A 27,735-nucleotide genomic window follows, 5' to 3' on the forward strand; every position below is an offset into this window, starting at 1 on the left:
CGTAAGAAAAAGTCCTGCAAGCAGCGTCTTTGGGGCGGTGGGGGGGCGGTGTATACACCACTCCTCCACCGCCCCTGCCCATTGAAATCAATGGGCAGCACTGCCAAAGCGCCTGCAAAAGCTAAATCGAACAACACTTTACCACTAACTCGGCCCTAGCCCAGTGTGAAAGGGCACTAGACAACTACTTTGTCAATGAGCTATGAAAACGGAGCTTCAATTCACACTGCACATGTGTGAACCCAGCCTAAATCTATTTAGAGAGCATAAAAACAATCAGTCTGCAAATTCTTATTGTTGGATTTACTTGTAAAATCGCTATTAGCAGGAACTGTTAGCGTTGCTGATTGCAAAACTGTAGGACTAAATTAGCTGGAGGATTTGTTGAATCACTGCTCTCACGCAGAGAGCAGCAGGATTTTATCTGCAAGCCAGTGATGGAGTACTGACAAATCCAATGCCAAGGCTTCGTTCGCACTGACACTTATGCCATGTACACACGAGTGGAATGTCCGACAGAAAAGGTCAGACGGGAGCTTTTCATAGTATATTCCAATCGCGTGTATGCCCCATCTGACTTTTTACATCGAAAATTCTGATGGACCTAGAAATAGAACATGTTCTAAATATTTCCAACAGAACCAATTCCTATCGGGAAAAACGCTCGTCTGTATGCTGTTCCGACGGACCAAAAACGACGCATGCTTTGAAGCAAGTATGAGACGGAAGCTACTGGCTACTAAACTTCCTTTTTCTAGTCCCGTCGTATGTGTTATACGTCACCGCGTTCTTGATGGTCGGACTTTGATGTGATTGTGTGTATGCAAGACAGTTTCAGCGGAATTCCATCGTAACTCCGTCAGGAAAAACCTTCAGAGTTTATTCCGATGGGAAAACTGGTCGTGTGTACAGGGTATTAGAAACAAAAATGCATACAAATGCATTTAATGAATGCTCAATGGTGCCATTCACACTAAGCATTTACTTGAGTTTAGGTGCGGTCAGTTTAGCTGCATTTAGAGAAAATAGAATTCTGCGAGTCCCAGGATCTGATTGGTTACCCTAAACTTTTGCCAGTATGAATGAAGTCTAGGAATGGGCACACGGATTGTTTTTATGTTCCTTAACCACTTCAGGACCGCCGTATTGCCAATGTACGTCAGCACAATGGCACAGGCAGGCAGAATCACGTACATCTACGTGATTGCCTTCCAGCGGGTGGGGGGTCCCATCGGACCCCCTCCCGCTGGTTACGGCGGTCCGATTCGGTGCAGGAGCGCTCCGTGATGAGGGGATGGCCGTTCGTTTTCGGCCACCCCCTCTGGATCGCTCCTGGCCAATGAGAAGCTTCCTCCCCTGTGTATTGTTTACACAGGAAGGAGGAAGTGATGTCATTCTCCTCGGGGCGGTCTTTTTGACCGGACTACGAGGAGAAGAGTAAAAGTAAGTCTGCACGAACACTACACTGACATGTAGGTACACACAGGCACACAAACCCCCCCCGATCCCCCCCCCCGATCGCCCCCCGATCCCCCCCCGCCCCCCCTCCCCCCCCAGTCACAGTGTCACTGATTGCATTGATCATTTCTTTACTGATCAATGCATTCAGTGTCAGTTGTGACAGTAAAAACTGTCAGGACAGTTAGTGTTAGGTCCAGGGTAGCCCCCTATCACCCCCCAATAAAGATTTAACCCCCTGATTGCCCCTAGAGTTAACCCTTTCACCCCCTTTTGCCAGTGTCACTAAGCGATCATTTTTCTGATCGCTGCATGTGTCGCTAGGTAGCTAGTTATTTTTTTAGGTTCACCGCCAGGTTTTTATATCGCTAGGTACCCCGATATACTACCCAATAATGTTTTTAACCCCCTGATTGCCGCTAGTTAACCCTTTCACCCCCTTTTGCCAGTGTCACTAAGCGATCGTTTTTCTGATCGCTGCATTAGTGTCGCTACAGTCGCTAGGTAGCTAGTTATTTTTTTAGGTTCACCGCCAGGTTTTTATAGCGCTAGGTACCCCGATATACTACCCAATAATGTTTTTAACCCCCTGATTGCCGCTAGTTAACCCTTTCACCCCCTTTTGCCAGTGTCACTAAGCGATCATTTTTCTGATCGCTGCATGTGTCGCTAGGTAGCTAGTTATTTTTTTAGGTTCACCGCCAGGTTTTTATATCGCTAGGTACCCCGATATACTACCCAATAATGTTTTTAACCCCCTGATTGCCGCTAGTTAACCCTTTCACCCCCTTTTGCCAGTGTCACTAAGCGATCGTTTTTCTGATCGCTGCATTAGTGTCGCTACAGTCGCTAGGTAGCTAGTTATTTTTTTAGGTTCACCGCCAGGTTTTTATAGCGCTAGGTACCCCGATATACTACCCAATAATGGTTTTAACCCCCTGATTTCCGCTAGTTAACCCTTTCACCCCCTTTTGCCAGTGTCACTAAGCGATAATTTTTCTGAACGCTGCATCAGTGTCGCTAGTGTCGCTAGGTAGCTAGTTAACTAGGCTCCCAAAAAGTCCCCCACATGTGGTATCCCCGTACTCGGGAGAAGCAGCAGAATTTATTTTGGGGTGTAATTTGACTTCTGCCCATAGCATGTGTGAGCAATATATCATTTAGTGACAACTTTGTGCAAAAAAAAAAAAGTTTGTAATATTCCCGCAACTTTTGGCAAAATATAAAATATTCCATGGACTCAACATGCCTCTCAGTAAATAGCTTGGGGTGTCTACTTTCCAAAATGGGGTCATTTGGGGGGGTTTTGTGCTATTTTGGCATTTTATGGCCTTCGAAACTGTGATAGGTAGTGAGGAGTTAAATCAAAAATTTGCACCCTTAGAAATCCTGAAGGTGGTGATTGGTTTTCGGGGTGCCGTGCGCGACTAGACTCCCAAAAAGTCCCACACATGTGGTATCCCCGTACTCGGGAGAAGCAGCAGAATGTATTTTGGGGTGTCATTTCACATATAACCATGGCATGTGTGAGCAATATATCATTTAGTGACAACTTTTTGTAAAAAAAAATTTTTTTTTTTTTTTTTGTCATTATTCAATCCCTTAGGACAAAAAAAATAAATATTCAATGGGCTCAACATACCCATCAGCAATTTCCTTGGGGTGTCTACTTTCCAAAATGGGGTCATTTGGGGGGGATTTGTACTGCCCTGCCATTTTAGCACCTCAAGAAATGAGATCGGCAGTCATAAATTAAAAGCTGTGTAAATTCCAGAAAATGTACTCTAGTTTGTAGACGCTATAACTTTTGCGCAAACCAAAAAATATACGCTTATTGACATTTTTTTTACTAAAGACATGTGGCTGAATAAATTTTGCCCTCAATGTATGACTAAAATTTAGTTTATTCGATTTTTCTTATAACAAAAAGAAGAAAATATCTTTTTTTTTCAAAATTTTCGCTCTTTTTCCATTTATATCGCAAAAAAAAAAAATCGCAGAGGCAATCAAATACCATCAAAAGAAAGCTCTATTTGTGGGAAGAAAAGGACGCAAATTTCGTTTGGGTGCAATATTGCATGACCGCGCAATTACCAGTTAAAGCAGCGCAGTGCGAAATTGCAAAAAGACCTCTGGTCCTTAAGGTGTTTATTGGTCCGGAGCTGAAGTGGTTAAGTATGTCTGTGATGTAGCCCTGGATACGGCCCCCCTGCTCTCTAGAGCATCAGTATCAGCAGTGGTGCTAGGGCACCTGATTTGCCAGAAATGTTGGTCTGCGGACCAGGCATCTAAAAAAAGCACTGGCGGATTTGCCCTTCTAAAGGGAGAGGCTTTTTGGAGCTTCGCTGGATGACATTATCAAAAATGATACCGGTGGGAAGAGCACGTTGCTCCCACAGTCCAGGAAGGGTAAGGAGCCATGCCGTAGGCAAGGGCCCTCTTTTTCCGCTCAAAAATGGCTTTTTCACCTGCCCGGGTCGGCAGGTAAGCGTTCCCAGTCTGACAAGGCACCTGCTGAAGGACAAAATCGTAAACCAAACAAGTCTGCGAGCAAAAATGTTACCGCATGAAGGTTTGCCCCCAGCCCAACTCTCGGGTTGGGGGTTGCCTTCGGGAGTTGGCAGCTCTGTGGACCTCTCTACTGTCCGACCAATGGGTCTCCGAATTGTTTTCATCGAGATACAAGATAGTTTCTTTCTTGTCCACCAAGCTGATTTTTTCCCTCCAACCTACCTCTACTTCCATCTCGTCGGGAAGCCATGTTTGGGACAGTACGGGACCTGCTACTGTGTGGGGTGGTAGTACCTGTACCGACACTGGAATGGTTTCAGGGATTCTACTGCAATCTGTCGTTCCCAAAAAGGAAGAGGTACGGCCAATCCTGGACATGGTGGCACAGTGGTGTAGTGGTTAGCACTCTCACCTAGCAGTAAAAAGGGTCGCTGGTTCGAATCCCAACCATGACACTACCTGCTTGGAGATTGCATGTTCTCCCTGTGCCTGCGTGGGTTTCCTCCAGATACTCCGGTTTCCTCCCACACTTGACCCTAGTATATGAAGGGGGACCTTGGATTGTGAGCTCCTTGAGGGTAGGGACCGAAGTGAGTGTGCAATTTACAGGGATAGGGACAATTGTAGACACTCACTCAGGTTGAACTGGATGGACTGGTGTCTTTATTCAACCTAACTGACTGTGAGACTGTGACGGCCCTCAACAGCTTTGTGAAAGTGCAAAGATTCAGGATGGAATCGGTTCACTCCGTGGTCTCTGCACTCCATCAGGGCGACTTCCTGGCATCCCTGGATATGCACGAAACATACTTGCATGTACCCATATGCTTCAGGCATCAGAGGTTTCTGTGATTTGCAGTCGGAGGAACACTACTAGTTTGTGGCTCTCCCTTTTGGCCTGGCATCAGCACTCCGAGTCTTTACCAAAGTGTTGGCTCCAATTCTGGTGCTGTTAAGGCAACGTGGGATCGCAATCATGGGTTACCTAGACGACCTCCTTCTGAGGGCAGCTTCTGCCTCAGACAAGCTGCAGACTCTTCAAACTGCGGTGAGGTTATTGGTGAACTGCAGGTGGTCGTCGCTGCGCTTCTGCATACAAGTTCTGGGCCTCATGGTAGCCACTTTTGAAGCAGTACCATATGCTCAATTTCACATTTGAGTCCTACAAAAGGAGATTTTGTCAAAATGGGACAAATCTCCATTATCCCTGGATGGTCAAACTTGGGTGAGCCAGCTAGTCCGGGATTCCCTTCTCTGGTGGCTGAGGTCTCCGAACCTTTGGTCCGGGAGATCGTTCCTTCCTCTCCATTGGACGGTGATCACAACGGAAGAATCCCAACTGCTGATCAATGTGCTCGAGCTTCGGGCAATCAGGCTGTGCCTCTCCACATGGTCAATGAGGCTACAAGGGCGTCTGATCAGGATCCAGTCGGACAATGCCACGGCTGATCAACCATCAAGGTGGAACAAGGAGCTGAGCTGCAGCATGGGAGGTTGCTCTCATCCTCCAGTGGGCAGAACGACACATGCCGGCTATGTCGGCCATATATATCCTGGGCGCGTTGGTGGCTCCATGGGGGCATTATCGGCTGATTTATGCCTCCCCCCCCACTCAAACTTCTACTACGTCTGCTGTGCAGAGTGGAGGCCGAGGGGATTCCAGTAATTCTGATTGCCCCAGATTGGCCTTGGCGTCCTTGGTATGCCAACCTAGTACGACTGATGGCGGATGTTCCTTGGTGGCTACTTCTGCGAGAGGACCTTCTATCGCAAGGTCTGATACTTCATCCAGCTTTACCATCGCTGGTTTTAATGGCATGGCTGTTGAAAACCAGGTGCTAAGGGACCGAGGTCTGCCAGACTCTGTAATTTCCACTAAACTGAGGGCATGGAAGTCTTCTTCTCAGAAGATTTACCATCGTACGTGGAAGGATTACATCTCCATGTCTGAGGAGATGGGGTGGCGTCCGAACACTTATTCAGTTTCCAGGATCCTGCTGTTTTTGCAGCGAGGAGTGGATCAGAAACTTGCCTTAAACACCATCAAGGGACAGATATCAGCCTTGGCTGTCTTTTTCCAACGTCCCTTGGTGACTCAGGCATTGGTGGGTACTTTTTTGCAGGGGGATCGACACGTAGTCCCTCCGGATCAACCTCCACTACCTCCGTGGGATCTGAATCTGGTGCTATCGGCGCTCCAAAAACCGCAGTTTGAAAACATTAGGGAGATTCCCTTGTTGACTTTCTCAGAAAATATCTTCCTAGGGGCTATTACATCTGCCAGGAGGGTTTCTGAGTTGGCGGCCTTCATCCGCAAGGATAAGGCGGTGCTACGTCCGCAGCCCTCTTTCCTTCCAAAGGTAGCTTCTGCATTTCATCTAAATGAGGACATCGTATTACCATCCCTTTGTCCTAAGCCGACACACCCGAAAGAAGTTGCCTTACATTCCCTGGATGTGGTCCGGGCTCTACGGGTGTATCTGTCTGCTACGGCTCCCTTCCAGAAGTCAGACTCTCTATTTGTTTTGGTGGCTGGTCAGAAAAAAGGTCTGGCGGCCTCGTCGTCAACCATTTATAGCTGGATCAGACAGATCGTGGTTCAGGTCTATGCCTTTAAAGGGGCGGGTGCCCACTTTTCCTGTCACGGCTCATTTCACCAGGGCAATTGGAACCTCCTGGGCTTTCCGACATCAAGCGTCTGTCTCCCAGGTGTGTAAGGCGACGACTTGGTCGTCCATTCACACTTTCACAAAATTTTACAAAGTTGATGTATCGGTAAGTGCTTCGTCGGATGCTTGTTTTGGCCGCAAGGTTTTGCAGGCGGCTGTGTAAGGTTGCAAGTTATGCTTTCTTAAGTTACAAGCTTTGTTGTGAACGCATCTTTTGATGCATAAGTTGGCTGCAGATTTTGGTGGCGGCCATTTAAGACAGCAACTTCTCTGTTGAGGTGTTCCTTTTGTTGTGGGTGTAGTTATGTTTTGCTGTTTCCACCCCTCGTCTTTTTACACTGCTTGGGGATGTCCCTAAGCTCAAGAATTAAAGGAGCTGTGTCTGTCAATGAACGAAAGAGAAAATGGGATTTTTTTGTAAAATCCTTTTCTCTGAAGTTCATTGACGAACACCGCACCCACCCCTCCTATTTATGTTTGTACTGCTTTTTGACGAACTGAGTTTCTGGAAGCAGGATGAGGGGTTATAGCCAGAGGGACCGCCCCCTGGGTGGTGCTGTGCAGTCTTGCTGTTTTTACGTGTTACTTGTTCTGCCTAGTCCTCTCCTGAAGGTGGCGTGATAACCCTAAGGTCAAAAATTAAAGGAGCTGTGTCTGTCCATTAACTTCAAAGAAAAGGATTTTACGGTGAGTACAAAAATCCATTTTTTTGATGCATGCTAATATTCTGTTGGCTTTGCTTGAAGCAGCTTGGCATTGCATGCTTTTGCTAAGCCTGGCATTTACTAGGACCCCCAGATCTTTTTCCATCTCGGATTCCCCCAGAGGTTCTCCCCCTAGCGAGTAACTTGCATTCGTATTTTTTGCACCCAAATGCATTACTTTGCATTTTCAACATTAAACCTCATTTGCCATGTAGTTGCCCAATCCATTATTTTATTAAGGCCTTCTTGTAAGGTTTCTGCATCTTAATGGGAAGTTATTGCTTTGCTTAGGTTTGTATCATCAGCAAATATTGAGATTGAGCTATTTATCCCATCCTCTATATCGTTTATAAGTATTTTAAACAGAATTGGTCCTACGACAGATCCTCGGAGGACCCCACTTACCACACTGGGCCATTCTGATTACTCGCTGTTTATCACCACCCTTTGGACCCACCTCCATTGCCAGTTCTCTATCCCGGTACATACCCTATGGTCCATGCTGGCAGACCTCAGTTGGTAAATTAAACATTTGTGGGGAACTGTATCAAATGCTTCTGCAAAATCCAGATACACCACATCAACAGGCCTTCCTTTATCTAGATGGCAGCTAGCTTCCTCATAGAATGATAATAGATTGATCTGGCAAGAACAATCCTTCATAAATCCATGCGGATTACTACTAATGATACTTTTTTTTTTATCAGCAAATTCTAGAATATAATCCCTTATCATCCCCTCAATTATCTTACAAACTATTAATGTTCGACTTGCTGGCGTGTAGTTTACAGGAATATACAGTATCTCTGCTCTTTTTTTTTTTTAAATATTGGTACCACGTTGGATTTCTTCCAATCAGCTGGTACCATTCCAGTCAGTAAACTGTCCATAAAAATTAGCACTAATGGTCTACCCATCACCTGACTGAGTTCCTTAACCACTTTCAGACCGGACCATTTTGCTGGTAAATGACCAGAGGTCTTTTTACAATTTGGCACTGCGCTGCTTTAACTGGTAATTGCGCGGTCATGCAATGTTGTACCCAAACAAAATTTGCGTCCTTTTCTTCCCACAAATAGAGCTTTCTTTTAAAGGTATTTGACTGACTCTGCGATTTTTATTTTTTGCGATATAAACGTAAAAAGACTGCAAATTTTGAAAAAAAATGATATTTTCTACTTTTTGTTATTAGAAAAATCCAATAAACTCAATTTTAGTCATACATTTAGGCCAAATGTATTCAGCCACATGTCTTTGGTAAAAAAAAAGTCAATAACTGTATATTTATTGGTTTGCGCAAAAGTTGTCACATCTACAAACTAAGGTACATTTTCTGGAATTTACGCAGCTTTTAGTTTATGACTGCCTATCTTATTTCTTGAGGTGCTAAAATGGCAGGGCAGTACAAACCCCCCCAAATGACCCCATTTTGGAAAGTAGACACCCTAAGGAAATTGATAAGCGGCATGTTGAGCCCATTGAATATTTTATTTTTTTGCCGCAAGCGATTGAATAATGACAAAAAAAAAATTTTTTTTTTTTTTACACAAAGTTGTCACTAAATGATATATTGCTCACACATGCCATGGGCATATGTGAAATGACACCCCAAAATAAATTCTGCTGCTTCTCCTGAGTACGGGGATACCACATGTGTGGGATTTTTTGGGAGCCTAGCTGCGTACGGGGGCCCCGAAAGCCAAGAACCGCCTTCAGGCTTTCTAAGGGCGTAAATTTTTGATTTTACGCCTCACTACCTATTACAGTTTTGAAGGCCATAAAATGCCAAGATGGCACAAAACCCCCACAAATGACCCCATTTTAGAAAGTAGACACCCCAAGCTATTTGCTGAGAGGCATGTTGAGTCCATGGAATATTTTATATTTTGCCACAAGTTGCGGGAAAATTACAAACTTTTTTTTTTTTTTTTTTTTTTTTTTTTCACAAAGTTGTCACTAAATGATATATTGCTCACACATGCCAGGGGCATATGTGAAATGACACCCCAAAATAAATTCTGCTGCTTCTTCTGAGTACGGGGATACCACATGTGTGGGACTTTTTGGGAGCCTATTCGCGTACGGGGCCCCGAAAACCAAGAACCGCCTTCAGGATTTCTAAGGGTGTAAATTTTTGATTTCACACCCCACTACCTATCACAGTTTTGAAGGCCATAAAATGCCAAAATAGCACAAAACCCCCCAAAATGACCCCATTTTGGAAAGTAGACACCCCAAGCTATTTGCCGAGAGGCATGGTGAGTATTTTGCAGCTCTCATTTGTTTTTGAAAATGAAGAAAAAAAAAATAATGTATATTTTTTTTCTTTTTTTCAATTTTCAAAACTTTGTGACAAAAATGAAGGTCTGCAAAATACTCACCATACCTCTCGGCAAATAGCTTGGGGTGTCTCCTTTCCAAAATGGGGTCACTTGGGGGGATTTTGTGCTATCTGGGCATTCCATGGCCTCCGAAACTGTGATAGGCAGTGAGGAATGAAATCAAAAATTTACACCCTTAGAAATCCTGAAGGTGGTGCTTGGATTTTGGGGTACCGTACGCGGCTAGGCTCCCAAAAGGTCTCACACTTGTGGTATCCCCGTACTCAGGAGAAGCAACAGAATGTATTTTGGGGTGTAATTTTACATATAACTATGGCATGTTTGAGCAATATATCATTTAATGACAACTTTGTGCAAAAAAAAAAAAAATAATAATAATGTATTTTTTCCAAAACTTTTGTCAAAATATAAAATATTCCATGGACTCGACATGCCTCTCAGCAAATAGCTTGGGGTGTCTACTTTCTAAAATGGGGTCATTTGGGGAGGTTTTGAACTGTCCTGGCATTTTATGCACAACATTCAGAAGCTTATGTCACACATCACCCACTCTTCTAACCACTTGAAGAAAAAGCCCTTTCTGACACTTTTTGTTTACATGAAAAAATATTTTTTTTTGCAAGAAAATTATTTTGAACCCCCAAACATGAAGTGTTTTTTTTTAAAGCAAAAGCCCTACCGATTAAAATGGTGGGTGTTTCATTTTTTTTTTTCACACGGTATTTGCGCAGCGATTTTTCAAACGCATTTTTTGGGGAAAAATCACACTTTTTTTTTTGTTTAATGCACTAAAAATCACTATATTGCCCAAATGTTTGATGAAATAAAAAATATGATCTTAGGCCGAGTACATGGATACCAAACATGACATGCTTTAAAATTGCGCAGAAACGTGCAGCGGCGACAAACTACGTACATTTTTAAAAGCCTTTAAATGCCTTTACAGGTGACCACTTTAGATTTACGGAGGAGGTCTACTGCTAAAATTAGTACCCTCGATCTGACCTTCGTGGTGATACCTCACATGCATGGTGCAATTGCTGTTTACATATGACACCAGACCAACGCTTGCGTTCGACGTTGCGCCTTAGCAGGGGGGGGACAGGGGTGTTTTTTTTTTTTTTATTTATTTTGCTTTTTTATTTTATTTTTAAACTGTTCCTTTCATTTATATATATTTTTTTATGATTTTTTATTGTTATCTCAGGGAATGTAAATATCCCCTATGATTGCAATAGGTAGTGACAGGTACTCTTTTTTTGAAAAAATTAGGGTCTATCAGACCCTAGATCTCTCCTCTGTCCTCAAAGCATCTGACCACACCAAGATCGGTGTGATAAAATGCTTTCCCAATTTCCCAATGGCGCTGTTTACATCCCGCAAAATCTAAGTCATGAAATGCTCGTAGCTTCCGGTGTCTTAGGCCATAGAGATGATTGGAGCCATTCTGGTCTCTGATCAGCTCTATGGTCAGCTGGCGGAACCACCGGCTGCATTCTCAGGTTCCCTGTTGGGACAGGAGAGTCTGAGAAAACCATGGAAGATGGTGCGGGGGGGGGACATTCCCTCCCACTGCTTGTAAAAGTAGTCTAGAGGCTAATTAGCCGCTAGGATTGCTTTTACATAAAAGCCGACCGCTGGCTGAAAAGAATGATACCAAGATGATACCTAAACCTGCAGGCATCATTCTGGTATAAGCACTCAAAGTCCGGCAACATACCAGTATGTTGCTGGAACTGGTTGGGCATATATTGTAATTTTTTTTTCATGCAGCCTGTGGGCTGAACGAAAAAAAAATATTGATCGGTGGGTATGCCCACCATTAGATACCTCCCTTCATCCACCCACTTCTAATGGTGGGCATACATGCACCATTTATATATGCCGAAGCATGGGGGCATCCTCCCGCAAAGGTAGGAGCAGATCGCTCCTCCACCCCTTATGCTTCGGCATATATGCTCTTTTTTAACTGTGGTGGTGAAATCACCCCCGACAGTGCTGGAGTCGCGGCTTTATGTATCGTGGGAGCAAACGCTGTTGCTGTCAAGATAAATAAATCCGCGCTGCAACTGAATGGCGTACCTGCTAAGCAAATGATGGTTAACAATAAAACAAAGTAACATTACAGTATAACAGTAAGACGTACCATACCTGCAAAGCAAATACAAAAAAAAAATAGCAAAAAATAACACATTTAACACAATCTGTGCCTAAAATATATATATGCCGAAGCATGGGGGCATCCTCCTGCAAAAGGTAGGAGCAGATTGCTCCTCCACCCCGTATGCCCCCATGCTTCGGCATATATGCTCTTTTTTAACTGTGGTGGTGAAATCACCTCCGACAGCGCTGGAGTCGTGGCTTTACGTATCGTGGGAGCAAACGCTGTTGCTGTCAAGATAAATAAATCCACGCTACAGCTGAATGGCGTACCTGAAAACAAAAAATGGTTAACAATAAAACATTGCAGAATAGAATACAGTACAAAGGAGCAGAACAATAGAGAGAGAATCGAGAGAGAGAGAACAATAAAACGACAACTATTTCTTTTTTTTTTTACTTTTTTTTTTTTAAACACTTTTTTATGTAACTTTAACACTTCTGTTGTAACGGTTCCAGCGGTTTTGGTCTCTCAAAATGCGATGGCATCTTGGGAGACCCTGTGAACGTGTGCCTAGCCTGTGCAATGCTGTACCCTACTCTAAAACTCAACTAGTTCATGGTAGCGTTCAAAACATTCACCAATGCAAAGACCAGGATTGTCAGGACAGCGGGGACAATAATGACGGGTGTCACGCCTATATCCGCGTTTTCTGCAGACACGACATTTTCTTTGGGGGGCTCGTTGGGTAGGGGTACTCTGGAGGACATAAGGATAATGCCTCTCATGCAGCCGGCATACTGCATCTGGTTGGGGAACGTGAGGTGGATCACCGCCTGGATACAGAAGGGCTCTGACGATACCCTCCTGGAATTTAAGGAAGGATCCAGTCCGTCCTGAAGCTTTGTGTAGTACATAAGCATTCAGTATAGCCAATTGGAATAAATAAACAGACACTTTTTTGTACCAGCGTCTGGCCTTACGGGCAACTAGATACGGCGCCAACAACTGGTCATTGAGGTCCACCCCTCCCATGTTAAGGTTATATTTGTGGACACAGAGGGGTTTCTCCACAATACCAGTCGCCGTAGGAATTTGGACCGTCGTGTCTGCATGAAGGGAGGTAAGAACGAAAACATTCTTATTATCCCTCCACTTCATAGCGAGCAAATTATTACTGCGCACGCAGGCTCCCTCCCCCAGCCTAAGACGGGACTCTACAAGCCGCTGGGGAAAGCCCCGGCGATTAGGTCGCACGGTGCCACATGCTCCAATCTGCTGATCAAACAAGTGACTAAACAGTGGCACGCTTGTGTAATAATTGTCCACGTACAAGTGGTACCCCTTTCCGAATAAGGGTGACACCATGTCCCACACTATCTTGCCAGCCCTTCCTATGTGGTCAGGGCAGTTCTCCGGCTCTACGTGACTATCTTTACCCTCATAAACCATGAAACTACGTGTATAGCCTGTGGCCCTGTCACAGAGCTTATACATCTTGACCCCGTATCTGGAACGCTTGTTGGGGACGTATTGTTTGAATGACAAGCGACCAGAAAACTTAATCAGGGACTCATCAACACAGACAACTTGATGGGGAGTAAACAAGTCTGCAAAACGTTGGTTGAAGTGGTTTACCGAATTTTGTAGAGCCGATCGTATTCAGGGTCTCCACGAGGACGACAGAGTTCATTGTCGCTGAAGTGCATGAACCGCAAAATCTGCTCGTATCGTGCCCTGGACATGGAAGCAGAGAACACGCGCATATGGTGAATTGGGTCAGTGGACCAATATGACCGCAACTCACTCTTTTTGGTTATACCCATGTTGAGGGAGAGGCCCAGAAAGATTTTAAATTCGGAAACCGTAACTGGTTTCCATTGTCTGGCAAGGGCGGACTGGGGAATAGTGGCGATGTGTTGACCAGCGTACAAATTGGTTTGGTCCACAATAGATCTATAGAGATCTTCGGTGAAAAACAGTGAGTAAAAGTCAAGTGTCGTAAAATCAACTGTTTCCACGTTAATGCCAGGTTGGCCAGTGAATAGGGGAAGTACGGGTTCTGCAGAAGTGGTGGGCACCCAAATAGGATTGGCGAATTCTGCAGGAAGGGCACTATGGGTACGACGGGCCTGTCTTTGTCTTCTTCTTGGTGGCAGCGGGACACTACTTGTGCTTGCCACCTCGCCAGCTTGAACTGCACTTATGGGACTCGCCACGTCACCACGTGTTACTGCAGTGCTGGATGTAGGTCCAGGGTGTACTAGGCCGCTGGTGCTTGCCAGTTCACCAGAAAGATGAGCGGCTCTAGTACGTCTCTGCTCCATACGAGTGACCTGCGGTTCCTGCACCTGAACAACAGAATACATTCGGGATCGGGCACACCTGTCCTTAACAGGGACCTCATCTCCGTCGTCAGAGCTATCTGTCATGGAGCCGCTGTCCTCTACAGGATCGTATTCTGAGCCTGAATCTGACAGATGAGTGACGTCCTCTTCACTATCTGTCATGCTCAGAAACGTGTAGGCCTCTTCACTAGTGTACCTTCGCTTTGCCATTTTGGGCTCTAAATTTAGGGGTACACTAGTGAGACTCACAGGTAAAAAAGCACCTAGCCTGTCAGCGACTGTTTCAAAACGCTACAAAAAAAACTGTTAGTGATCGCAGGGATCAAGCCTGACTCTGCGAACGCTGCAGTTATGTGTGTTGTGTTTTGTAAGTGACAGTGATCGATCGATACTGCACTTGGGTGGGCTGGGCTGGGCTTGGCGGAGGGGCTAAACGCAGGTGCTAGCAGGTATCTGGGCTGATCCCGCTAACAATGCGTTTTGGGAAACCTAAAATGCTGGCAACGCTAATATAGATCTGATCAGATACTATATTACTAAGGGAGGTGTATGCTTTGCGCGTGGGTGTTAGCAGGACTGGCACTAACCTGACGCTGGGGCGACGCAGACCTTATCTGACCCTCAAACTTATATCACCCGCCGGGTGATCAGGGGGTTAAACCTTTATTAGGTAATAAATGGCGGGTGCCCTGAAACAAAAAAAAAATAACTAACCAACCAGCGTCACCTGTAACAGTTATATGGTGATCACTGGTGAAAGGGTTAACTGGGGGGCAATCAGGGGGCTTTATGCGGTAGTATATGGGGGTCCCTGACGCTATAAAAAGCTGCGGCGAACCTAAATACTTACCTGCCTAACTAGCGTCACCTGTGACACTAATACAGCGATCAGAAAAACGATCGCTTATTAGTGACACTGGCGACGGGGGGTGATCACGGGGTTAAACCTTTATTGGGGGGGGTTAGGGGGGCACCCTAGAGCTAAAGGGGGCTAACCCTAACTGCCCTAACAGTTATTACAGTCACAAATGACACCAATGCAAAAAAATAAAAAAAAAATGCAATTGGTGTCACTGTGACTGGGGGGGCAGGGGTGATTGGGGGGTGATCGGGGGGTGAAAAGTGTGCCTGGCGTGTTCTACTGTAAGTGTAGTGTTGGGTGCAACTCACCGATCCTCTCTCCTCGGTGCCGGAACGAAAAAGACCGACACGAGGAGAGATTACATCACTTCCTCTGCCTGTGTTTACATTACAGGAGAGGAAGTGATGTCACGCTGCCATTTCATTCGTCGGGAGCGATCGCGAGGGGGTGGCCATGAATGAATGGCCGCCCCCTCATCCCGGATCGCTCCCGAACGATTACCGACCGCCGCAGGCACCGGGGGGGGCCCGATCGGGCCCCCCACCCGCGGGAAGGCAGGGACGTAAAGGTACGCCCATATGCCTGCCCGTGCCATTCTGTCGACGTACATCGTCGTGCGGCGGTCGGAAAGTGGTTAAGGACCCTTGGGTGTAAGCCATCTGGTGCTGGTGATTTATTTGGGTTAGGTTTTTCAAGTCTGTTTCTGACACTGGCCTCTGTTAGCCACACGGGTACTTTCTATGACGTGTTGTTAACAATACTGTCTTGGTTACTATATTCCCCTTATTCCTTTGTGAAAACTCAGGAGAAGAATGAATTTAAAACCATTTCCTTCTCTTTGTCTTTTGTAATGAATTCCCTTCATTATCCCTTATGGCGCCAATATGCTCTGGCCTCACTTTCTTACTGTTAATGTATTTAACCACTTAAGGACCGCCGCATGTAAATATACATCGGCACATGGACATGCACAATCACGTACCCGTACGTGCCTGCCTTCCAGCGGGTGGGGGGTCCGATCAGACCCCCTCCCGCTGACTGCGGCAGTCCGTTTCGCTTCAGGAGTGAAGTTAGCCAGTTAGTTATTTAGGTTCCCCGTCAGGATTTATATATAGCATCAGGTAACCCCATATACTACCTAAAAAAGGTTTTAACCCCCTGATTGCCCCTAGTTAACCCTTTCACCAGTGATCACCGTATAAGTGTTACGGGTGACGCTGGTTAGTTAGTTTGCTTTTTATAGCATCAGGGCACCCACCATTTATTACCCAATAAAGGTTTAACCCTCTGATCACCCGGCGGGTGATATCAATTAGGTTTTAGGATCAGATAGGGTCTGCGTCGCCCCAGGCAGCGCCAGGTTAGTGCCAGTACCGCTAACACCCACGCGCAAAGCATACACCTCCCTTAGTCGTATAGTATCTGAACAGATCAATATCTGATCTGATCAGATCTATACTAGCGTCCCCAGCAGTTTAGGGTTCCAAAAAAACGCATTGTTAGCGGGATTAGCCCAGATACCTGCTAACACATGCGTTTTGCCCCTCCGCCCAGCCCACCCAAGTGCAATATCGATCGATCACTGTCACAAAACACTAAACGCATAACTGCAGCGCTCATAGAGTCGGGCCTGATCCCTGTGATCGCTAACAGTTTTTTTTGGTAGCATTTTATATTTAAATCCTGAAGGCAGTGCTTGGTTTTCGGGGTCCCGTACGCGGCTACGCTCCCAAAAAGTCCCCCACATGTGGTATGCCCGTACTCAGGAGAAGCAGCAGAATTTATTTTGGGGTGTAATTCCACATATGCCCATAGCATGTGTGAGCAATCTATCATTTAGTGACAACTTTGTGCAAAAAAAAAAAAAGTTTGTAATATTCCCGCAACTTGTGGCAAAATATAAAATATTCCATGGACTCAACATGCCTCTCAGTAAATAGCTTGGGGTGTCTACTTTCCAAAATGGAGTCATTTGTGGGGGGAGGGGGTTGTGCTATTTTGGCATTTTATGACCTTCGAAACTGTAATAGATAGTGAGGAGTGAAATCAAAAATGTGCACCCTTAGAAATCTTGAAGGCGGTGATTGGTTTTCGGGGTGCCGCACGCAGCTAGGCTCCCAAAAAGTCCCCCACATGTGGTATCCCCGTACTCGGGAGAAGCAGCAGAATATATTTTGGGGTGCATTTCCACATATAACTATGGCATGTGTGAGCAATACATCATTTAGTGACAACTTTTTGTAAACATTTTTTTTTTTTCATTATTCAATCACTTGGGACAAAAAAAAATATTCAATGGGCTCAACATGGCTCTTAGCAATTTCCTTGGGGTGTCTACTTTCCAAAATGGGGTCATTTGGGGGGGTTTTGTATAGGGATGCACCGAATGGGTTTTTTGGTGCCGAAACCGATACCGAAAATGAAAAATACACTAGGCCGAAAACCGATACCGAAACAGCACCGATACCGAAAATGACTGTTTTAAAAAAATATTTTCATACAGCAGATGGTCAGAGACTGGGGACATATTACAGGAGATGGTCAGAGACTGCAGGCATGGTACAGGAGATGGTCAGAGACTGCAGGCATGGTACAGGAGATGGTCAGAGACTGCAGGCATGGTACAGGAGATCAAAGCAGCCTCACCAGTTCCCCTCAGATGCAGCCTGCCTGATAAAAATACATGCACAGTGTTTTTCATGTATTCCAATGGCTTTAGTTCACACCATGCAGTCAGTTTCCGGTGCGGAAACTGACTGCATGGTGTGAACTAGAGCCATTGGAATACATGGAAAACACTGTGCATGCATTTTGTGCAAAAAAAAAAAGCACACAGAACTGCATCTGGTGTGAACTGGCCCCAAGCAAGCTACCTGGTTCCGTTCCAACAGACTTCTATTGGGAATGCTCATATCGTTACCTCTTCTAGCAATAACTTCACCCTTCCCCATTCTATCACATGGCGATAAAAACCTAGCTGGGTCAAAATCAAGATTATTATTTTATTTTTTTATATGGCCAATAAAGGGAGTACAGCCTTTGTCCTGTGACCTGGTTTATATAGCATGGCTACATTCACACAAGTGGCCAGAGGTAGATAGTTTCAGAGGCAAACAAATGACTTTTGGATGCAGCAGCACTGTGGGCACAAAAAACTTGATTTAGCTGCGGAAAAAACTGTGCAATGCTTGCCCTGGGCACACTCTTTCCCCCCTCATGCAGCTTGCCAGTGTCTAAATGCAGCCTTACCCATGCCCGGATCAGAGCGGTGAGCTCCGTGTGTCACGGAGCTGTGCATTGAATTGCCTGGGTGGCTGCAGTAACAATGTTCCGCCTCCTGTAATCACGTCACGCTGATTCAATGTCCCGCCATTGGATCAGTGTACCGTCTGTCACAGGAGGCGGGACATTGTTACTGCAGCCGCCCAGGCACAGCTCCGTGACACACGGAGATCACCGCACTGTCAGGCGGGAGGAAAGGAGGAGGGAGGACAGAGGACTGGGGATGAGCCAGGAAAACACCCGTGCAATGGGCGGCACCAGGGGGCGGAGCCCCGCAAGGCCCACCCCCATTTTCGGCCCCATTATCGGCAAGATTTTCCTTTCGGCAATTTGCCGAAAACACCATTTTCGGCTGATATGTTTCAGCGGCCGAAATTTCGGTGCATCCCTAGTTTTGTACTGCCCTGCCATTTTAGCACCTCAAGAAATGAGTTAGGCAGTCATAAATTAAAAGCTGTGTAAATTCCAGAAAATGTACTCTAGTTTGTACACGCTATAACTTTTGCGCAAACCAATAAATATACGCTTATTGACTTTTTTTTTTTTTTTACTAAAGACATGTGGCTGAATACATTTTGGCCTAAATGTATGACTAAAATTGAGTTTATTCAATTTTTCTTATAACAAAAAGAAAATACCTTTTTTTTTTTTTTCAAAATTTTCGGTCTTTTTCCATTTATATCGTAAAAAATTAAAATCACAGAGGCAATCAAATACCATCAAAAGAAAGCTCTATTTGTGGGAAGAAAACTACGCAAATTTAATTTGGGTACAACATTGCATGACCGCGCAATTACCAGTTAAAGCAGTGCATTGCGAAATTGTAAAAAGACCTCTGGTCCTTAGGCTGACAATTGGTCCGGGGCTGAAGTGGTTAAAACATGTCTTGGGATTATTATTTTTTTTTTTACTTTCCTCCGCTATGGACCTTTCATGGTCTATTTTAGCTACCCTGATTGTGTTCTTAAACCCCATGCACAGTATCAGATTTTCCGATTTTTTTTTTTTTTTTCAGATTTACCAAAACCATATAATATGAGGTCAAACCTTAGGAGTTTCAATTTGTATGCAATCAGGCAGGCCCTTCTACTGCATGGTTTAGGTAAATCTGAAGGAAAATGTCAGCAGAAAATCTGATATTATGTGGGGCTTTACACTTTTTATTGCTTTCCTTGTATTTATTGTTGGATACGTGTGTAAACATAGGACGCTGGCTGTGTCCAAGGTCAGTCGAATACATGTAACCGCTCATATATAAAGATGTTTGTTATTTAAAAAAATAAAAACTGTAAGGCCATCAGAGTCTCTGGAATGCATTGAGCTTATCTTTCTAGCAGTCTTTTGGCCATTTGATGTAATAAAACGGTTATTTGCACAATCTAGTCATACATAGGTTGTGTTTGAAGAGGATACAGAAGGTGCATCTGTGCTATGTTGCCAACACCTTCATTTACCTACCACATGGTCATCCAAATCTATACAGAACAAAGTACCGTTTTATTTCCTTCACTTTTTGTTATGGTTGGTGGTGTTATTGAGATCCCCTGGAACTTTTTTGAATGAACGGAAGGAGTCCCTGGATCACTTTTTGCTGCAGGGCCCAGTGGCTCTTGTAGAAACTTTACAGAGAAGCGAGGGAACCATTTGCCACAAAGCAGAAGAGGTCTTTCACCATATATACTGTCACAAATATGTTGTACTTTAATAGAATAAACACTTGGGTCATAGTTGATAAATGTTGAGCTGCTGCTTTAAAAGTCAGAACAGAAAGTCGACTTTAGCATCAACTGTCTAATTTATAGAAACAGAACAAATTGTAAATGCTAGACTCGCTTTATTTGTATATTTATTTCAAATTGCAGTCTGATTTTGGCAGAGCAATGACATCTGTAACAAGTGATGTGTTTGGGTCCCTGCCCGGAGGACAAACCGTGAAAAGGTTTCATCTTCAGTCAGAGTTCGTCAAGGTGGAAATCATATCCTTTGGCTGTATAATAACTTGCTTAGAAACCAAAGACAGACATGGAAATTTCTCAGACATTGTACTCGGCTTTGATGATTTAGAAGGTGAGTTCCAAATAATATGATCTTTATTTTTTTAGTTGTAAAGTTTTTGAAATCTTAGACCGTCAAATAAAATGCAAATCTATGAGTCTTGTATCTTGGTGGCATCGTTAATGGGTGACTATTGAGGCTGGAGCCCCCCAAATCTGAGGCCTATAGCCCCAAGTCCAGAGCCAGCCCTACAGTGAGTGTCCCGGGCTGTCTGGCACAGCGCTTCCTGCACAGCCGCTGCACTCTCACTGAGTACTTTGCACTCTGTGGTTCACTAATGCCGTGTACACACGATCGGACTATCCGGCGGACTCAGTCAGTTTTAGTCCGCCAGACTAGCACACAGACGAACGGCTTGTTCTCTAAAAGCCGAGTCCAGTGGACAATTTTAAAGCAAGTCTTATTTCTAAGCCCACCGGACTTTTGAAGCCCACACGTTCGAATTGTCCGGCGGACCAGTCCGATCTTGTGTATGCGGCATTACAGCCAGAGAAGGGAGATCAGTGTGAGAGAGTGAGTCTCTTCCCTTGCTCTTCCCATATCATGTAGTTGGAAGGAACTTTTTCTTACAGAGCTCCTGAGTGCAGATCGAGGGAGAGGGGGGGAAACACTGTATACCCAGCCTTTCCCCTCTCTGTATACCCAGAATCTCCTCTCTGTATACACTAGCCTGTCTTCTATATACACTAGCCTCTCTGTATTTAACAATCTGCATCTTGTGGCAGGTAACATGACAAGCTCTCTGGTGACCCTGATGTAAAGGGGGGCATTCTGGGGACCCTGATGTAATGAGAGGGGGCTTTGGGTACCCTGATTTAATGATAATATATAATGTTACACACACACACACATTATATACATGTGTCTGCTCACCCAAGCATATGACTTTCTTTACTTCGCTGCTATGGGCTCTAGCCCTAGATCTTTTGTAGACATAGGTTGAACTAGATGGACTTGTGTCTTTTTTCAACCTAACTATGTAACCTAGCAATGCCCCTGCTTATATCTAAACACATACACCATGCAAACTTTTTTATGGTTTTATTTAACCACTTGACATCCGTGCTATGACCGACAGCCACAGCGCGGATCTGAATTCCCGGGAGGCCGTCACAGGTCGTGTGCGGAGCGCGCTGTGATCACCGAGTCACTGAGACTCGGTTGATCACCGATCCGAGTAAGGGGTCAGTCCAGGCCCCCTACCATGTGATCAGCTGTCAGCCATTGACAGCTGATCACCTGATCAAAACAAAAGCTTGTGATCCTTTTTTTTTTCTCCTCACGCTGACAGCAGAGGAGGAAAAAAAAAGCCAATCACCGATTCATCCTAAAGGGATATCAGTCCCGAAAAGGAAGAGGCAATTATGCCTCATTTATGCCATCTGACAGTGCCCACAAGTGCCACCTATCTGCCCACCAGTGGTGCCCATCACTGCCACCCATCAGTGCCCATCACTGCCACCTATTGGTGCCCATCAGTGCTGCCTCATCAGCGTACATCAACAACGGACAAAAACTACCCATTTTTAAAATTTTATAACAAAATAAAAAATATATATATCTTTTTTTTTTTAATTTGTCTTTTTACATTTTGTTAAAAAAAAAAAATTGCACAGGTGATCAAATACCACCAAAAGAAAGCTCTATTTGGGGGGGAAAAATTATAAAAATTTCATTTGGTTACAGTGTTGTATGACCGTGCAATTGTCATTCAAAGTGCATCAGCACTGAAAGCTCAAAATTGGTCTGGATAGGAGGGGGGTTTAAGTGCCCAGTAAGCAAGTGGTTAAGAAACTGTGGAGTAGGATATATCAGACTCTCTTCCTAGTGTAACACAACTGGCACCTTTTTAAATCTGATCTTCATGTTTCATTTAACGCTCCCTTCACATCTAGGCATTTTTGGGAGTTTTTCAGCTCTAAGCCTCAGTTCTAAAAACACCCAACAAGACAAATCCCATTAATTTTAATGGCTCCTGTTCATATCTGAGCGTTCTGCTGCTTAACCACTTCCTGAACGGCGCACGCCGATGTACATCGGCAGAATGGCAGGGGCAGGCATATTGATGTACAGGTACGTCCTGTTTTAAATGCCGCCCCGCCATCACAGACACATGAATCACTGCATTTGTATAGCGGCGACTGCTCTATAAATGACAATGGTCCCAAAAATGTCCGTGGTGTCCGCCATAATGTCGCAGTCACAATAAAAATCGCTGATTGCTGCCATTACTAGTAACAAAAAAATTATTAATAAAAATGCCATAAAACTATTCCCTATTTAGTAAGCGCTATAACTTTTGCGCAAACCAATCAATAATTTTTTGCACAATTTTTTTTTTTTTTACCAAAAATATGTAGAAGAATACGTATTGGCCTAAACTGAGGGAAAAAAAAAGTTTTTTTTATATATTTTTGGGGGATATTTATTATAACAAAAAGTAAAACATAATGCGTTTTTTCAAAATTGTCGCTCTATTTTTGTTTATAGCGCAAAAAAAAAAAAACGCAGGGGTGATCAAATACCACCAAAAGAAAGCTCTATTTGTGGGAAAAAAAGGACGTCAACGTCACGTCGCACGAGCAAGCAATTGTCAGTTAAAGCGACGCAGTGCCGAATCGCAGAAAGTGGTCTGGTCTTAAGCCAGCAAAATGTTCCGGTCTGTAAGTGATTAAAGTAAAACGCCCAATGCTCAAAAAAGTACATCTGCTTATTTTTTGGCAGATTACAGGCATTTTACTGCTTTTACATTGGTGACCTTTTGAACTTCAAAACGCCCATACAAATGCCTGTAAAATAGCAACGCCTAGATGTGAATGGAGCATGAAGGCGGTTTTATTTAACATTAACCACTTCACCCCCGGAAGATTTTAACCCCTTCCTGATCAGAGCACTTTTTGTGATACGGTACTGCGTCAATTTAACTGACAATTGCACGGTCGTGCGCCGTTGCACCCAAACAAAATTGACATACTTTTTTTCCCACAAGTAGAGCTTTTTTTGGTGGTATTTTATCACCTCTGCGGTTTTTATTTTTAACAAAAAACGAGCTACAATTTAGAAAAAAAAGCAATATTTTTTACTTTTTGCTATAATAAATATCCCCCCCAAAAAAAAAAAATATATATATATATATATATATAAAATTCTTTCTCAGTTTAAAGTTTAAAGGTCTTGCAGGCGGCCGTTTGAGTTTGCGACGACTGAGGAGGAGTTCTTTTTTGTTATGGGTGGAGTTTGTTTTCTTGCTGTCCCCCCCCCCCCCTCATTTTTTGACACTGCTTGGGGACGTCCCTAAGGTCAAGATTAAAGTGCTGTCTCCATCAATTAATGACAGAGAAAAGGATTTTTGTACTCCCTGTAAAATTCTTTTCTCTGATGTTCATTGATGGACTCAGCACCCACCCTCCTGTTTATGTTTGCTTTTTGACGAACTGAGCTGCTGGAAGCAGAGTGAGGGGCTATAGCCAATAGCACCGTCCCTGGGCGGTGCTGTGTTTTTTGTTTTGTTTTTATGTGTTCTGCCTAGTCCTCTCCTAACCACTTGCTTACAGGGCACTTAAACACCTTCCTGCCCAGACCAATTTTCAGCTTTTGGTGCTCTCACACTTTGAACGACAATTACTCAGTCATGCAACACTGTACCCAAATGAATTTTGTGTCCTTTTTTTCCCACAAATAGAGCTTTCTTTTGGTGGTATTTGATCACCTCTGGGGTTTTTATTTTTTGCGCTATAAAAGAAAAAAGACCAAAAATTTTGAAAAAAAACGCATTTTTCTTTGTTTCTGTGATAAAATTTTGCAAATTATATTTTTTTTTTCATAAATTTTGGCCACAATTTATACTGCTACATATCTTTGGTAAAAATAACCCAAATTAGTGGATATTATTTGGTCTTTGTGAAAGTTAGAGAGTCTCCAAGCTGTGGTGCGAATCGCACAAAATTGATCACACCTGATGTACTGGTGGCCTATCTCATTTCTTGCGACCCGAACAAGTCAGGAAAGTACAAATACCCCCCAAATGACCCCTTTTTTGAAAGTAGACATTCCAAGGTATTTACTAAGATGCATGGTGAGGTTTTTGATGTTGTCATCTTTTTCCCACAATTCTTTGCAAAATGAAGATTTTTTTTTTTTTTTTTTTTCCTCACAAAATTTTCAATATAATAGGTTATTTCTCTCACGTGGCATGTGTATACCACAAATGACAACCCAAAATACGTTCTGCTACTCCTTCTGAGTATTACGATACCAAATGTGTGAGACTTTTACACAGCCTGGCCACATACAGAGGCCCAATATTGAAATAGCACCATCAGGCGTTATAGGAGCATAAATTACACATCTTATTTCTCAACCACCTATTACAGTTTTGAAGGCCCTGGAGCACCAGGACAATGGAAATGCCCACAAAGTGACCCCATTTTGGAAAGCTAACACCCCAACGTATAATCTATGAGGCATAATGAGTCATTTGAATGGTTCATTTTTTTCCAGAAGTTTTGGGAAAATGTGGAAAAAAAATGAAAACGCATTTTTTTTACGCAAAGTTGTCCATTTATAAGATATTTCCAACACATAGCATGTACATAGCAAAAATGACACCCCAAAATACGTTCTACTACTCCTCCTGAGTATAACGATACCAAATGTGTGAGACTTTTACACAGCCTGGCCACATACAGAGGCCCAATATTGAAATAGCACCATCAGGCGTTCTAGGAGCATAAATTACACATTTCATTTCTCAACCACCTATTACAGTTTTGAAGGCCCTGGAGCACCAGGACAATGGAAATGCCCACAAAGTGACCCCATTTCGGAAAGCTAACACCCCAACGTATAATCTATGAGGCATAATGAGTCGTTTGAATGGTTCATTTTTTTCCAGAAGTTTTGGGAAAATGTGGAAAAAAAATGAAAACGCATTTTTTTTACGCAAAGTTGTCCATTTATAAGATATTTCCAACACATAGCATGTACATAGCAAAAATGACACCCCAAAATACGTTCTACTACTCCTCCTGAGTATAACGATACCAAATGTGTGAGACTTTTACACAGCCTGGCCACATACAGAGGCCCAATATTGAAATAGCACCATCAGGCGTTCTAGGAGCATAAATTACACATTTCATTTCTCAACCACCTATTACAGTTTTGAAGGCCCTGGAGCACCAGGACAATGGAAATGCCCACAAAGTGACCCCATTTCGGAAAGCTAACACCCCAACGTATAATCTATGAGGCATAATGAGTCGTTTGAATGGTTCATTTTTTTCCAGAAGTTTTGGGAAAATGTGGAAAAAAAATGAAAACGCATTTTTTTTACGCAAAGTTGTCCATTTATAAGATATTTCCAACACATAGCATGTACATAGCAAAAATGACACCCCAAAATACGTTCTACTACTCCTCCTGAGTATAACGATACCAAATGTGTGAGACTTTTACACAGCCTGGCCACATACAGAGGCCCAATATTGAAATAGCACCATCAGGCGTTCTAGGAGCATAAATTACACATTTCATTTCTCAACCACCTATTACAGTTTTGAAGGCCCTGGAGCACCAGGACAAAGGAAATGCCCACAAAGTGACCCCATTTTGGAAAGCTAACACCCCAACGTATAATCTATGAGGCATAATGAGTCGTTTGAATGGTTCATTTTTTGTCCAGAAGTTTTGGGAAAATGTGGAAAAAAATGAAAACGCATTTTTTTTACGCAAAGTTGTCCATTTATAAGATATTTCCAACACATAGCATATACATAGCAAAAATGACACCCCAAAATACGTTCTACTACTCCTCCTGAGTATAACGATACCAAATGTGTGAGACTTTTACACAGCCTGGCCACATACAGAGGCCCAATATTGAAATAGCACCATCAGGCGTTCTAGGAGCATAAATTACACATCTTATTTCTCAACCACCTATTACAGTTTTGAAGGCCCTGGAGCACCAGGACAATGGAAATGGCCACAAAGTGACCCCATTTTGGAAAGCTAACACCCCAACGTATAATCTATGAGGCATAATGAGTCGTTTGATGGTTCATTTTTTTTCCAGAAGTTTTGGGAAAATGTGGAAAAAAAATGAAAACGCATTTTTTTTACGCAAAGTTGTAAATTTATAAGATATTTCCAACACATAACATTTACATAGCAAAAATGACACCCCAAAATACGTTCTACTACTCCTCCTGAGTATAACGATACCAAATGTGTGAGACTTTTACACAGCTTGGCCACATACAGAGGCCCAACATGCAAGGAACACCATCAGGTGTTCCAGGGACACATAGCATGCACATACCAAGAATTACACCCCAAAATACATTCTGCCGAGAAAAGAGTAAACAAAAGATTACCTGTGGTTTTAGCAGCACAGTTGTCCACAGGATGTTAGCACTGGTCCAGGCAGCAGACAGGGACTTGGTCAGCAAAAATGAACACAATTTTCCAGGCAACAGGCAGGTATACTGTCCATAGTCAATATTGGCAGCAGGCAGGGATACTGTCCATATACAGTCCAAGGTCAGTGCAGGCAGAGATCGTCAGCATTGCCAAAATATTGGTCCTGGTAGTAGGCAGGAACATGGTCCATCCATGTTGTGTGGTCAGTTCATGCGACAGGCAGAGGCATGATGGTATAGGTCCTACAGGCAGCAGGCAGAAGTAGGGCCTTGTTCAGGACAGAATGGGGATAGGGGTAGAGGCTTCTCCCACCCAAATCTCTTTGAAGCCTCCGAGTCTCCAGACCCTAGGAATGAGAAAACAAAGGAAATTGTCTTCTTCATCCAAAAAATCTATTCTGGAGCCCCTCACATATGTGAGACCCCTGTTATGAATCCCACTAGTCCACAGAGGGTACAAGATCAGTCCAAGAGGCAGGCAAAAGGCATGGTCAAATAGTCCAGGGTCAGTTCCAGATCAGGCAGAGGTATGTACAGAATCAGTAGGCAGAAGCATGGTCGAATAATAGTCCAGGGTCAGTTCCAGATCAGGCAGAGGCATAAACAGAATCAGTAGGCAGAAGCGTGGTCGAATAACAAGCCAGGGTCAGTTCCAGATCAGGCAGAGCTTTGTACAAAATCAGTAGGCAGAAGCGTGGTCGAATAACAAGCCAGGGTCAGTTACAGAGCAAGCAGAGGCATAAGGGGTTTGAAGGTAAATGGCAGGAAGTGAGGGTTAGGGTTACCATACTTCACTAATAATTCACTAAAGTATGGTAACGGCGGAAACAGTCACCTATGCAGAGGCCTGGTTGGGAAGGGCATTCGGCACAATGATAAGTGGTGTCTCTTCTCACTCCTCGTTTGCTGCACACCCGACATTTTTTCTGATGTTTTCGGCCTGTTGGTTTGGGAGGGATTTTGTCAGGAAAGTGGCGTTCA

At 43.9% G+C, this 27,735-nt stretch overlaps 1 protein-coding gene across 3 annotated transcripts in view; it reads left to right on the forward strand.

Annotated features, from left to right (window-relative positions):
- The window catches only part of GALM (galactose mutarotase), a 155,597-nt gene that overhangs the window by 21,138 nt on the left and 106,724 nt on the right, over positions 1 to 27,735 (forward strand). The window contains exon 2 of one of the 3 annotated variants that reach the window (XM_077486464.1): positions 20,140 to 20,344. The exons of 1 other annotated variant lie outside the window; for it this stretch is intronic. In XM_077486464.1, coding sequence (XP_077342590.1) covers positions 20,158 to 20,344 — 187 coding nt within the window. In that variant the 5' untranslated portion in view covers positions 20,140 to 20,157. The remainder of the gene's footprint in view (positions 1 to 20,139; positions 20,345 to 27,735) is intronic. One more of the 3 variants, XM_077486465.1, reaches the window with a different exon arrangement.

This window comes from Lithobates pipiens, unplaced genomic scaffold (assembly GCF_037356315.1).
Source record: "Lithobates pipiens isolate NorthernLeopardFrog02 unplaced genomic scaffold, aLitPip1_a1.2 Scaffold_18, whole genome shotgun sequence".
Lineage (NCBI taxonomy): Eukaryota > Metazoa > Chordata > Amphibia > Anura > Ranidae > Lithobates > Lithobates pipiens.